Here is a 14,916-nt window from a genome sequence, read left to right on the forward strand (position 1 = left end):
ATACTGACTTCCTGCTCCTTGGCTTGGCTCTGAATGTAATACACTCTGCTACAGCAGAGACACATTGTAAATATTAAATGGAGCATATGTGCCACTGACCACAGACATACTTACTTCTTATACACGTGCACCATGATTGATGCACAATGTTATGTATGCACTGCTACTTACAATTAAATAATGAAGATAAATACCTGCTAATAGCGGACTGACTACTACCAGGTACCCTGTAATGCACTACTACACAACTTCTACGTGCTTTAGTGCTCACCTCCAGGCCAGCAGTATGGCTGGGGGCTAGAGTAAGCATGCTAGCTTTAGGGATGCTGTTTTACTGACCACGAGCCTCCTTGCACTTGCTCCTGCGCTGGGTTCTTGCGTACAGTGCCACCTGCTGGACAACCTCCAGTTGCTCTTCAATCCGTGGGAAGTGGAAGTCTGTGCATTCTTGGCAAACCGTGGCAAAATCTAAGGGATCCAAAGTATCAACAAGCTTCTAAATGTGAACCATCAAATACTCTACCAATGGCTTATTGGAAATGAGATCTAAGAGACAGAATGACGTATGTAAACATGATTTCTTCTTGTTCATAAGAACTATGCATTAAGTTAGGGTACAGCAATACCGACATTTCACTCTCAGGAGTAAACAATCACCATCCAAGAACATTCTAATACAACTCCATGTCTTCTTTAAATAACAGACACTTTGATTGTAATATATCCCCAATATCTACCAATTATAAAAAAGCTGTTTTGTTTTTGTTTTTTTTTTAACTTGGAAGGAATGGGAGATCACTCGGCAGAACATGATTCTAAAATGAAAATGCACTTATAGCTGGATTATTATTTTTTACTTCAGCCTGAAACAAGAGTCTTCTTCTATACGAGTATTATGCATGGCACCTTAGGAAGAACCAGATATCCCTGAGCTCCTTATGAATGTTAAGGTAGCTGGGGCTGCACCGTTTCTTTGCCTGTCCTCTTACTTGGCATGGCCAGGACTTGTCATGTTTGTGATGTACTGACATACTGCTGAGTTTCTCATAATTCCTTTATGAAAATGGTTTCATCTGGAAGCTGGTATAGTGGCTCATGTCTGTCATTCCAGCACTCCGGAAGCAGAGGCAGGACTGCTTTGAGTTCAAGATCAGCATGGGCTACAGTGTGAGACTCCTCTACAGGAATGGTGTTACTGAGAGAAAGTCAAGGAATATGCTTGGTGTCTACTTACCTCTTTTGATGCCACTGTATGAATTAATTCGGTTATCTACTAGTAAGACTAGGCCGCAGAGTGATGTGGAGTAAAGCGACAATGCTGTCTGTAGCCGGTGCAGTTTCACACCGCTCCCATGAGTTCTTTTATGCTTACAGAAGTCCAGCATGTCTGCTCTTAGCAATCGCAGATTGTGCATGGTCTTCAGCTGGGCTCCTAGGGGTGGACAGCATAACAGAGAGACACTGAGGCAGTGACAGAAATCCTGCAGCAGATGCAAACTTCCATGGCAGGACTCTAGGTAAAGGCGTGTTCCGAATAATAACTAGAAGTGGGCTCTTCGGCTTCCCATCTTAATAGCTATCAGAATTTATCTGCAAATAGAAAAGCTAAAACACAGGACACATGGTACACAGGCCTTCATGAGAGGGATCTTACGTGCCCCTCCTCACAGCAGGCGTTTGTACTCCTGAGGAAGAGTCCAGCCGCTCCTGGCGGCAGTTAAAAGAGCTTCCATACCCAAGTGAATGGTGAAGCTCTCCTCCAGCTTCCGCTGCTCCTCGTAAATCCTTCCAATGGCCTCTGCAGATTCTCGGAACTGACTCGGCTGAACTTTAATTTCCTCACTGAAATTAAGACAGTAATTGTTAGGCTCTCACTGCATATTCACCAGAATTTTTTTCTTAGAGGAAAATAAGTTCACCATGAAATGGGAGAGAACTGAACAGCTGACAGCAGAGCTTAATTTATTCCGAAACTCATCCTTAATCCATGGTGACAAGTAAAACCATAAGAAGCAACAGGTTTAAAGGCCCCACTTGTCCTTCCACTTCCTCCCAGTAAGCAATGCGGATTATTCTTTTCAATCATTACAATATCAGCTAACACATTGCCACTTAATATTTCCTAGTGGCTTAAAGCGATTCAGGGATTGGCTGATAAACTAATATGTATTATCTTTAAAAAGCCATATTGGACATATTTTAAACTTCTCATGACAGGGCTAAACAAAACTATAAAGTAGATGCGGTGACAGCAATGAAGACTAAAAATTAAAAAGTTAGGCTACTGAAATGGCTCAGCAGGTAAAAGCCCTTGCTTCACAAGCCTGACAACATTAAGTTCAATGTCCAGACTCATTGTGGAAGGAGAAACTGACTTCTGAAAGTTGTCCTCTACTTTCCAGATGCTTGCTCACATACACGTCGCACACACACACACACAATGATGATGATGACAATGATGATGATTATAGTAATAATCAAAGAAATTTTAATTTTTGAAAATTAAAAGGTCAGAAAAAGAATAAAACTGTGAGGTTCACGTTGGCACTACCTTGTCTGGCTGCATTTCCACCAGCACTCTCCTCTCAGTAGACAAGCTCTCTCTTTGCTGTCCTCAAAACTGAGAAAGTTGCCTCAGAGAAGCTATGACCACATAATTGCTCAATTCAAATCCACGGCGCAAGGCAATGAAGGAATAAGAATGGCAAAGGGTGGCGCGCTCCTCCAAAGAGGGCTAGGACATGAGGACAGCCTGCTTTCGTCAGTGCACGCTTGACAAAGGATGTTGTCAAACCAGGAAATCAATGGAAATCAGCTGAAAATCAGCAGAGTTCAGAAAGTCATGGGCAGGGTAGCAAGTCACTTTAGAACCTCTAGGAGCACAGACTGGCCACCTGAACTCTCCCGTCAGCCTTCACTGTGTCCATGGAAACACGGGAACAGCAGATGAGGGAAGCCTCTCTGCATGACTGACCCAAGGCTTGCTCCAGACTGGAGCTGGACTGACAGGCAGCAGCAGAGCTAGACAACTGGTAGACAAGGGCTGGGAGTGTAGCTCAGTGGTAAATGGCTTGGCCCATAGTAAGTGACAAAGACCCAAGATCCCATCGCTGGAAGAAAAGCAACAGCCTAGCAACCCACTCCACGGCAAGGTGTGCAAAGACTGCGGATGCCACGGGTACCAAGCTCCAAGTTCCACCCAGGTAGAGCAACATCTGCTGCTACCACAGAAAGTGGAGCCTATTGGGCACTGAGGGTTAGAGGACAGACCTGTTGCCTTCTGACAAGATGTGAACAACCTTGACAGTGATGGCCTGTAACTTCTGTGCGTAATCGCTATCTGGATAGTATCGCTCCCTTTGACAGGCTCTTACTGTGTAGCAGCTCACTATATAGAGCAGACTGGCCTCAAACTCAGAGGTCAACTTGTCTCTGCTCAAGTTCCGGGATGAAAGGCTTGTGCTGCCACCCCCAGCCAAAGCCTCCCAACTCTGTCCCTTCAATATGAGGCAGGAGGAGGGATAGTTGGCTATGGCAGCACACACCCATAATTTCAGCACAGAGAAGGCACAGGAAGGAAGATTGCTGCTAGCTCAAGGACAGGCTGGTCTATGTAAATGACAAAGTCTGCTTTTAAAATATGTGAGTAGGAAAATGAAAAAATAAGACACAGGCCAGGAGCAAGTATCTACAAAACACTACAAACTATTTATCTGATGATAAACATGCATCCAGAGTTTAAATGCCCATAAACACACATACACAAACATCCATAATTTTTATATAAAGAAGAGATACAGATATAAAATTATCACATTAGCCATCAGAGAAACATAAAGTGAATTTGGAATGAGAGGTTACAGCCATCAGAATGGCTTAAGAGCACTGAAAGTGCTGGTGGAGGCTGAAGCACAGCTGCCACTCTCAGAGAGGTTGACAGGGATGGCAAGAGGGTAGAGTGCTGAATATGAAGAGCAAAGAGAAATGCCATGTCTTGACTGTGGTGACAGTTTTATGATGGTCACACTTCCTTAATCTGTGTTTCATTAAAATAGGTGAAGAAACTCTAGCCAGGGTCCCCTGACAACAATGCCCCATGTCAGCAGGAAGCAGCCAGAAAGGATGCCCACTTACCCAACACCCAGTGACCCAATAGTAAAACAAAAGGTGGAATGAAGGGACTCTGGCCAGCCCAAGTATGACAAACATGGTGCTCGTAGGCCTTGCTTGCCCTTTTCCTCGGCCTTGCAAAAACCGTTAGAGTACATTTCTAAAGCCAGCCCTTAAGGTCTACTCCCTTATTTGGCCACTTCCTCTTCCTGAGGATGACCACCAAGGTCCAGTTATTAAAGTATTGAAGTCCAGCAATCAAAAGCCCCCTTTGGCTCACCAAATTAACTTGCCCAGTTAAAATTAAATACCTCATCCAAACATGGGGTTTTCCCTTTTATCTTTAAAAACTGCCATTTGTCTATGGGCCATGTCTGTCTCCTGTCTATCCAGCGGCAGCCCCTTGTTCCTCTCGGACAAATACCCTTCCCTCCTCCTTGTTCCCCTCCCCCTCTCCCTCATCCTCTATCTCCTACTGCTGTCTCTTATTCCCTGACCTTTGTGCCTCTGGGGCAAATAAATCTTCTTTGTGCTGAGAAGTTGGTCTTGGGGGTCCTGAGCTGATACCACCCCCTCAATAGGCAGACTTTACTTCATATCATTTATCCCTCAATAAACTTAGGGTTCCAAGAGTCAAAAACAGAATTTTGGTTGCTCATGGAAACACCTACCAAAGATAGCAATAGTAAAAGCATTTTCCCTGGTGTATAACAATTTCAGAAACAGCAGCTAGAGGCCAGGAATTACGCAGTGAGTCAACCTACACACTGAGCCAGAAAGCACAGCAGCAAAGGGATGGGTGGCTTTTGTAGCAAGAACTTCTTAGCTTCCTTAAATCTGTGGCTTTCGATACCTCTGCCCACAGCATGGCATGTGCTCTACATGTGACGACATATACTCATGCACAGAAAGCCCAATGCACAGCACGCTCTGACCCCGGAACCCCACTGCTCTCAAAATTCTGGCTGGGAAATAAAGTTCCTGGGTTGTCTCTAGAAGACAGGAGCAATTTGGGAAAACAGTGAAGCAAATGAAAGCTTGGGAAGCAGTTGTCGAGATGTACAAAACAAACTAACAGCCCCCTCCCCTCCAAACGAAGATTGAAAGAAAAGAGTGAGCAGACATATTTCTTATCCTTGAGGTAAGACTAGTGGAGACTGACGTTACATAAAGACATTGCTCATGCAGAGGCAGCCTGGGCTGTACACCAATGCTTACGACATGTGTGGCATACTATGGAAAGAGGGCTACTGTACTTAGAGATCTTTTATCTTTCTGCTTAGTGAGTGTTGGGCATTCATCTAGTCACGCCAACTGGAATACAATGTAATGAAACAAAAGAAAAAAGTAGGATATGAGGCTGGAGGATTTCCCGAAGTCAAGGCCAACCTAGGCTAAATGCCAAGTTTGAGGTCAGCAGAGCTACATAAAAAGCCTTGTTTCAAAAAATAAAAGTATAAAATCTTGGATTTTCATCGCCAAACATATACAACCAACAAGGCCTCAATTTTAGAAGAAATACTGGTAGGGATGGACATCTACACATAGGAACAGCTGGGGGTCAGTACCTGAGGGAGCTGTTGTTGGGGTTTTTGAGGTCCTGATGGAGTTTTATCACCCACTCCTGATACTCCTGCTTCTGGATAGCTGTAGATTGTTTCAATTCATTTGACCATTTATTCTCTAGGTCCTAAGGAGAGAGTATGCCAACTGGTCAATTTTTTTTTTCACAAGAAAAAAACAACCCATATATCTAAAGCCATTAATTATAATATCTCATCTCACTTACTTGCTGGGATTCAAAGTGCTGGGCAGCCAGTGAATTCACATCTTGATCTGTGAGTGACTTCCCCAATTCCTGCATCACTTTCTCCATTTCAATCCCTTGTCTAAGACACAAATTGACAAATAGGAAATAGGATACTTATCAAACTTTGAGAGTATACAGCCACTTTAGTTCACTGAATAAAGTGAAAACATAATTTTATTATATGATGGATAATGTATCTAAGAATTAAAGCTCCAACACATTGACAATACACCGAGTCTTGAAAATGAGTCTGTGAGTACGGATGGCTCTGTCTTCCAGGGCCAACCGTATCACATATGCGGCCAAATCGTGACTCTGAGCTTGACGCCTAAGTGACGACAGTCAACATCCAAGCAATCTTTCAATGACTGCAATAGTCTAACCCCTTCTCATCTGCAGAGTTCCTCAAGGAAAATTCTCTAGAATCCCGGCCTAAGCAGATTTCCATGCAAGCATACGAGAACTGACATGAGCTCAATGCTGAAAGCTAGTCTACACTGCACCCAGAAACTGCCAGTTTGGTTTGAAAAGACAAACTGTTAAGTCACACAATTACTTCTAAGGAGCAATATAAAATAGAACCTGAAGATGCAGCCTAGGGCTACTGTCTTCATTTACCCAAAGAAACAATGTTCAGAATTGGTTTCCCTGCAGGAGAAGGTAACCAGTGGTGTTGGGAGTATAGACAGAGGTTACTCAGGGTAAAAGTAAGTGGTGACTATGAGGGCATGAGGGAGGCTTCTGTATTGCTGAAAACATCTATTTCTGGATTGGATGGTGGCTACAGAGTCAGCTTGTTCTGAGAAAATTTAACTGAGCTGTAGTTCTATAATTTATTGTCTGTTCTGGCTGCCCCAATAAATTAGTTTATGAAAATCTCAAATAAAAAGTATCTTTTAATACAAATGCATGAAAATCTGTTCTAAGATATTTTGAGGAATTGGGAGATAGCTCAGTTGAGTGACTAGTATTTACAGAACAGCTTAAAGTGGTGGCTCCCATTTGTACCCCTAGTGCTGGGGAGGAAGAGACAGGCAGATCCCAGGAAGCACATTGGTCACACAGCCTGGCCAAATAGATAAGCTCCAAGCTCAGTGAGAGACCTTGTCTCAAGAAATATGGTGAACAGAGACCGAGGAAGACGCTCAATATTGACCTTGGCCTTCACATACATACAGATAGACACATATATTACACCTACCTACACATAAGAAGACACCCACATAAATATGTACACACTCCATACACATACATATGCAAATAAGTAAATCATAAATAAAAATTTAAAATATATACTAAACAGGATAGAACACAGTTTTACTGTCATTCTGGTTAAGTAAATTGTTCTTCAAACTGAGTTTATACTTACTCATAACAATTAAGTACAACAGATAGATGTGATACACAATGTAGACACATGAACAGTACAACATCTGGGAGTAAATATTCAGTGTCATTTTGCTCCCACTTCTCTATATACAATGCAAATGATCCCATGAGCCTTTTGTTTCGTTTGCTTTCTTGAGATAGGGTTTCACTATGTCACCCTGGCTGGCCTCGGGCCTCTGCCTCTTGAGAACTGGGATTACAGATGTGCACCACACTGCTGGTTGTTAATATTCAGAAAGTACTAGGTGTCCAATGACGATTGTGCTTATATGTGAGATTCATTGAGAAACAAACATGTCTGCATAAAGTTTAGATACATATTTGTATTAATATTTTACAAGTATCCCCTCTAGTAGATAAAAGTATTATTGCCATTCCTTCTAAAGTTTAAAGAACTATCTAGAATATGGTTCCATAAAAGCAATAAATTTCTTATAAGAAAAAAAAGGACAAAAGAATTCAACAAATAAAATTTCATAAACATTTATGTCATCCTCAATGTATCTAAACTGTTAACAGTTAATTATACAGTTAGTGATTTGAGATATTGCCTAGAATAAGTTCAAAGGGAAGTCTATTCTATCTCAGATAAGATGCTAACTATAGACTGCCTCAGAATACCAAGCATGACAATAACTCTTAATGTCATGAGATAAAATGATGTAATTTCTCCTTAAAAAAACACAACTGCCTCACAATAAAAAATAGCATCAAGTTCCAGAAAGAGTAAACGATTGGTAAGTTAATTCATTGTCTCTGGTAAGATAGGAACTGTCTCAAAAAATAATAAACAAACAGAACAGGAATAACCTCTGAGTTAGAAAAAAGAACAGCCCAACCATAGGTGCTCAAACAGGGACTTTTCAGGGAGGAGCAGGCAGGAGTGAAAGAAGTCCTTGGCTGGGTGACAGCACTAGTCAGGGACACACATGAGACAAGAAGGGAACTGAGCATACAGTTAGCCCTTGGGACACACAGGCCACTGGTTCCAAGCAGAGTTCTTACACACAACCTACGTGCACCCTCCAGCATGTTGTAAATGATCTCTAGACCACTTACAATACTGAGTGCACCAATGTAAGTAGCTGCTATATTATATACTTAGCAATAACTACCACTATACACCAGTGATATTACAATTCATCTTGATGTTACATATACTCATACTCTTAAATAAACACCTTTGAAGTAATAAATGACCTGCTAAATGGTCAAAATGGATTATCTAGAAGGAGGTCACTGTGATTTCCAGCACAGTTGTCAACAGGAGGGTGTAGCCTGAACAGCCACTTTAAGTAGAGAAGGTGGCAATTGTTTACTTACTCTGAGAAGTGTAGCCAAGAAAGCTCTGCTTGCATGCTGCTTAGGTAGATTATACAGAGGGAATCCAAATGCAATTAATTTTCTTGGGACAATTCTAGGGATATTTCTATTTTCTTCCTAATGTGAGAAGCTTACAAGATTATTGAAAGCCACTGTGGGCTAGAGGAAAGCAACGCAGAAGACACTCAGAGCAGGGGCAGAGCAAGGAGGAGTGGGTAACAGTTTTGAAGTCACATCCATTAGGATAAGATTCTAGCTTTGGCCTTGGATAAATTACTGGATTTATGTAAGCCAAGGTTTTCTCACTTGCAAAATGAACACACTAATTGTAGGGCTGAGGTAAAGATCAAAGAGACAGCTCATTCAAAACAGTCTGCGGTGTTTTAATTTTATAAAAGTACAAACAGCCTGCCCTACAGGGTATCATATCTCACAACATAACAGTTAATTTATAACAGAAGAAATGAGTACTACCTCTCTCGTAACTTTTTCAGCTCCACATCTCTTTCACCAATCAGTTCTGAGATGCTAACAAAGTAATTGTGTTCCAGATTCAGGAGAGTTTCCGAGGCCGGCGAATGGATTAGGTCATGGTACACATCTGCAAAGTCTTCATCCCAGTTAGGCTCCTCAGGCCTCGCATGCTCTAAGGTGGTCTGCGAGAGGACACGCATCCAGTCATGGCAGAGCATCTCCTTTAACACACTACTGCCAAAGTGTGGATGGTAGACTGTGCTTCTGCAATCAGACAGGGACACAAAGACTCCCCCCCAACACACACACACACACACACACACACACACACACACACACACACACACACACACGTAGATGTTATTGTAGGATTGTTGGAATATAAAAGATGAGCATGGAGAGCTACAACTTAAGCTGTTAATATGACTGCCTAGGAAAAGGGATGAGGTTACTCCTACAGTGCAAGGGACGAAAGTGCTCACCATAGTAAAAACTCAGTATGCCACGACCCTGTTCCCATACACAAAGCATAGCTGTGCCTGCACAAAGCGGTGAACACAAGCTCACAGCATCTATGTCAGACAGTGGAGCTTCTCACGGCCACTTACTTGAGTGGTAGTTGAACGTATTTTAGGGTAACTATGGCCAGGATGAGACACTATGACCAAAACAACTTGAGGAGGAAAGGGGTCACCGCACTCACAGTTCCAGCTCATAAAAGAATGAGGGCAGGAACTCAAACAGGGCAGGAAGCTGGAGGCAGGGGCAGATGCAGAGGCCATGGAGGGGTGCGGCTTACTGGCTTGCTCTTTATGGCTTGCTCACTCTGCTTTCTTATAGAACCCAGGACCACCAGCCCAGGAACGGCACCACCCACAATAGGCTGGGCCCTCCCCTACCAATCGCTAATTAAGAAAATGCCTTACAGGCTTGGCCACAGGAAGATCTTATGATGGCATTTTCTTTCTTTCTTTCTTTCTTTCTTTTTTTTCTCTTTTTCTTTCCGAGAAAGGGTTTCTCTGTGAGGCCTTGGCTGTCCTGGACTCACTTTGTAGACCAGGCTGGCCTCGAACTCACAGCGATCCGCCTGCCTCTGCCTCCCGAGTGCTGGGATTAAAGGCGTGCACCACCACACCCAGCTGATGGCATTTTCTTAATTGGAGTTCCCTCCTATCAGATGATGTTAGCTTGTAACTATCCAGCACAATAAATATAATTTGCATGTAGTAATCTATAACCAGGAGAAAATTTTATTAAAAATGTATTCTAAAAAGATCCATAGCTTAGAAAATAAAATAATAACGTGTGTGGGATCTTGGACTTCCTGAAACAGGGCATACTAGTTGCACAAGCCTACAGAGAGGCAGCAAGAGCACACAGCAGCGGAGACGAATGAGTGGACAGGAGTACCAGAGATGAAAATGAGCTCTGATCACTGACTTAGGCTGTCAGAGGAGACTCAAGACAGCAGCTCAACTGGAGCTTCAGATAAAGAGAAATAGTTCTTTCATGTAATCATGGTCCAAGGGATATGTAGGATGAAGCCACTCCATGTTGCTAAAGTTACTGTTCCAAACATATTTCATCAAAAAATAAGACAAATTGGTCTTGGGCCCGAGAAATAGTTCATTGGGACCTACATGGTAGAAGGAAAGAGACGATTCCCTTAAATTGTCCTTTGACTTCCATAGGTGCTTGCTGGCACGACACACACACACACACACACACACACACACACACACACGCATGCACACTAAATAAAATTAAAATGTAATAAAAATACTTTGCTTAGGAGCTCACATTGACACAGAACAGTGGTTATAAGCAAGAACCTGTGCAGTATATTACTGGTTTGCAAAGAACAATGGATTCCACACTTTGTTTCATATGACTTCAACAATTAAGACATCTCCATAAAGTCTGGAATGCCCTTGAGGCACACACTCTGGCCTCCATCTTACCTCAGCATAAGCTTTGGCCCACGTACTTGCCAGCTGGTGCAGATCTACTTCACCAGACTTAACAGCCTCCAAGGAAGCTTCCGCGTCTCTGTCATGGTCGCTGAGGGATTCTTCTTCTATAAACCGGCTCAGAGCTTCTTTTAAGTCTGCAAGAGGGACAACAAACAGCATCTTCAGCAATACGTACATACAGTAGAGGATGTTTTAGCTGGTAAAACATTCCAGTGTGATTTTACCTCCAATCAAAATGACGTGAGTCTGGTCCCTGGGACCCATGTGATGGAAGGAGAGAGCTGACTCTCCTGAAAGTTGTTTTCTGACTGCCACACATGTGCCATGGAATGCATACACACAAACACACACACACACACACACACACACACACACACACATGTATATAAATAAAATGAATAAATATGTAATTTTTAAAAATCTAAGAAATAGGCCCGGGTGTGGTGGTGCACATCTTTAATCCCAGCACTCGGGAGGGAGAGGCAGGCAGATTGCTGTGAGTTCGAGGCCGGCCTGGTCTACAAAGTGAGTACAGGACAGCCAAGGCTACACAGAGAAACCCTGTCTTGAAAAGCCAAAAAACAAAAAAAAAAAAAAAAAAACAAAAACAAAAAAAAAAACAAAACAAAACAAAAACAAATTTAAGATATGGAATTCACATTTCTAACCAGTTCCCAGTGACCCTGTTTATCTGGGATGGGGACTACAATGGGCTAAATACTTGCCTTTTTGTGTCCTGATCCCTACGTTGTATAATATGACAGTGCTAGAATGCTTTTAGCTTCCCTTATAACCTGTTTATTGCTCTAGTTGGTCGCATGAACCTGGGAGGATGGAGCCTAAAAATAAAGCAGACTAAAGTCTCATGCAATAGCCAACTTTATTCAGCGTATCAGACAATTTATACTCTGAGGGTTAAGAGCATCACCTAAATATACGATCACAAGGATAAGCCACACATGGCAAAAGATACTTTTCCTTGGAGGCCCATGAATAACAACAACTGAAGTAAACTCACTCTTATCCTCCTACACTTGGAGCACAAAACCACATTTCAAGAAAAATCCTGTGTTTTGAGGAAACTGAAGTGACAAGACTCTCAACTCTGAGTTTTCTCACAAGGTCTCAGAAGTCTCCTCACACGGTTTTGTTCATGAACCCTGTTCTGACAATAAGCCTAGCGCCTCATGATCCAACATTCTCTATTTGAAAGTCCCCCCAGTTTGTGAAAAAGGGGATGGCCCTTTCAAAATAACTTAAAACAGATGACTTCGCATGAAGTCAGACAGACAAAGGTTGTTCAGCGATAAAGGTCTCCTTCTGTTCCTGGCAAATCAAAAACTGATGAGCAAATGAAAAGAGAGACCGGTTTAACACTGACATGTCTCCATGTAAGTGATGCTGCGTCACCTGGTGAATCCCACAACCAAACTCAGAGAGTAAGCACTGCAGCTAAGTTTTTATCATGCCGCTTAATTCAGATACTAAATGACTTTATAAATAACTATAGTACAAGCAAAAGTTTCAAAACTTCTGAGGAACACTTTTTCTTCCTGGAAGCTTAACTCATACTTTACAATTCTATTGCTTTTGGGGGTGTGTGTGCTCTAGACAGGGATTCTTAAATATTTCACACTCACAGCTCCTTTGCACCAGAGAAAGCCTTATACGACCCAGAAAAATAGGTTCCTGATTTGTTCTGTTTTTGTCAGCTTGACACACAAATCAGTCATCTGAGAACCTCAATTGAGAAAACGTTTGCATACGATTGGCATGTGAACAGGCCTGTGGAGTATTTTCCTGATTAATACTGATGTGAGAGGACCTAGCCCACTGTGGGTGGAGTCACCCCTCGGCTGGTGGTCCTGGGTGCTGTAATGAAGCAGGCTGAGCAAGCCATGGAGAGCAAGACAGTAGGCAGGGCTCCTCCACCACCGCAGCTTTAGTCCCGCCTCCAGGTTCCTGCCTTGAGGTTCCGCCCTGCCTTCTCTGATGTAGATTGCAACTGCAACCCTTTTCCCAGGCCGCTCTTAGTCAGGGTCTTTATCACAGCAAAAGAAACTCAACTAACAATAGGTGTGTAAAATAGGTAGACAAACCAAATAGTCACTGTTTTAAAAGCATGAAGAAATGTATGATACCTTGGTGTGTAGACTAAATTAACGGCTGAGGAAATGGCTCAGTGAGTGAAGTGCTCGCCATGTAATTATGATTTCAATCAATCTTGAGGACCCATGTAAAACCCTGGGCATAGCAATGGCACTGATAACTCCAGGCTGCGGAGGCAGAGACTGGGGTATTGGATCCCTGCAGCTCACTAACCAGCAAGTTAGTGAACTGGTGAGCTCTAGGTTCAGTGAGAGGCCAAGTCTCAAAAAAATTAAAAGGTGGACAACAATGGAGGAAGACCTGACAGTGACTTTTGGTCTCCAGCACCCCTTACCACTCCCCACATACACAAGCCCCCACATAAACAACCCCCCACACATACACCTCATAAACATACACTCCACACACATACGTTCCTCCACCTGTACACCATACATAACCCCCACATACACACAATAAGTAAAACTAAGATGAATCCTAATGAAATGGATACGCTTGCTCATTTTTACACAAATAATTAAATCTTGGCTTAATAGTTAATACGGAAAGATGTAGAGTATGTTTAAGTTTTTTCATTTATGATTTTATATTTGTCAATGCCCAGAACACTATTTTTTCATAAATATGTAGTATAAAATGATAAAACACATATTTAGGGCATTTCAGAAATTGTTATCAATTCTCTGTTAATTTCATGCCAAAATTCATTAAACAAATTTTTATAAAACTCAAGTCAGCAATTCAAGCAGCAGTGTTTAAAATCAAACATCCAGGAGCCAAAGAGATGATTCAGTAGCTAACGATGCTTGCTGCCAAGGCTAGCAACCTGAGTTACATCCCCAGGATCCACTTAGTGGAGGGAAAGAACCAACTCTGCAAGTTGTCCTCTGTCTTCATGCAGGCTCGGTGGCATGCAGAGGCTGTGCCTCCACAACAAATAAATGTAATAAGTAATTTAAAAAACTCAAACATTTGAACACAATACAATCTAAAGATACAGTATTTTAAATCTTCAATGATGAGGAATAAGGAGAGGAAAATGCTGAACTCTTTGTTTTCTGTAGTTAAACCATCATTTCTACAAGAACAGAAAGCTGTACATACAATGAAAGCACTGTACTTCCTAACAGCAATCTCGACCCGCAGCCAGGAGGCCTCGGGCAGCGTGAGCAGTACAGAGTGCATATTGCTGCGTGCCCTCTGCATCCACCAGACAGCTGACTCTGAACTAATTTTCCGTCATTCGTACTGAAAACCTTTTCCTGCTGCCATAGTTTTCACAATCCCAACATTCAGTTGTGCAATCCCACGGGTCACATCCCAAGTTCAAGACTCTGTGTTCCACCAAGAAACTTCTAATGACAGAGACTATAGAAAAACGAAAGGAGGCCAGTCCTCACCGTTCTCTATGAAGCAGGGCAAACTGTGCAGCAGCATCAGGCGGCCGTGCAGATGGCTGGCATTCTCGTCCACAGGAAACCTGAGGGGCACTCTCAGCTCTAGGCGCTCATTTCCGACCTTGAACTTGTACACGAATTCTCTTTCCTTGTTATAGAGTCTTTCTCGGTTTTTCTTCATATTCTTCAGCAGGATTTCTGTAGAATGAACAACAACAACAACAAAAAAGACATGAGTCAAATATCACACCTGTAAAACACAGCCCTTCACGCAGAGACTGCACCATGTGCTTCTGAACCAACTACCTTAACCTTTGTTTTACTTCCACTT

At 42.5% G+C, this 14,916-nt stretch overlaps 1 protein-coding gene across 3 annotated transcripts in view; it reads right to left on the minus strand.

Moving 5' to 3' along the window:
- The window catches only part of FERRY3 (FERRY endosomal RAB5 effector complex subunit 3), a 35,541-nt gene that overhangs the window by 18,405 nt on the left and 2,220 nt on the right, over nucleotides 1–14,916 (minus strand). For all 3 annotated transcript variants that reach the window (XM_084765585.1, XM_084765587.1, XM_084765586.1), the window contains exons 2-9: nucleotides 14,589–14,783; nucleotides 11,068–11,213; nucleotides 9,107–9,288; nucleotides 5,900–5,999; nucleotides 5,679–5,800; nucleotides 1,736–1,842; nucleotides 1,235–1,432; nucleotides 340–468 (exon numbers count right to left, since the gene is read on the minus strand). In XM_084765585.1, the coding sequence (XP_084621711.1) occupies nucleotides 340–468; nucleotides 1,235–1,432; nucleotides 1,736–1,842; nucleotides 5,679–5,800; nucleotides 5,900–5,999; nucleotides 9,107–9,288; nucleotides 11,068–11,213; nucleotides 14,589–14,766 (1,162 nt within the window). In that variant the 5' untranslated portion in view covers nucleotides 14,767–14,783. The remainder of the gene's footprint in view (nucleotides 1–339; nucleotides 469–1,234; nucleotides 1,433–1,735; nucleotides 1,843–5,678; nucleotides 5,801–5,899; nucleotides 6,000–9,106; nucleotides 9,289–11,067; nucleotides 11,214–14,588; nucleotides 14,784–14,916) is intronic.

The sequence above is a fragment of the Acomys minous genome, assembly GCF_964271855.1.
Source record: "Acomys minous genome assembly, chromosome: 17".
NCBI lineage: Eukaryota > Metazoa > Chordata > Mammalia > Rodentia > Muridae > Acomys > Acomys minous.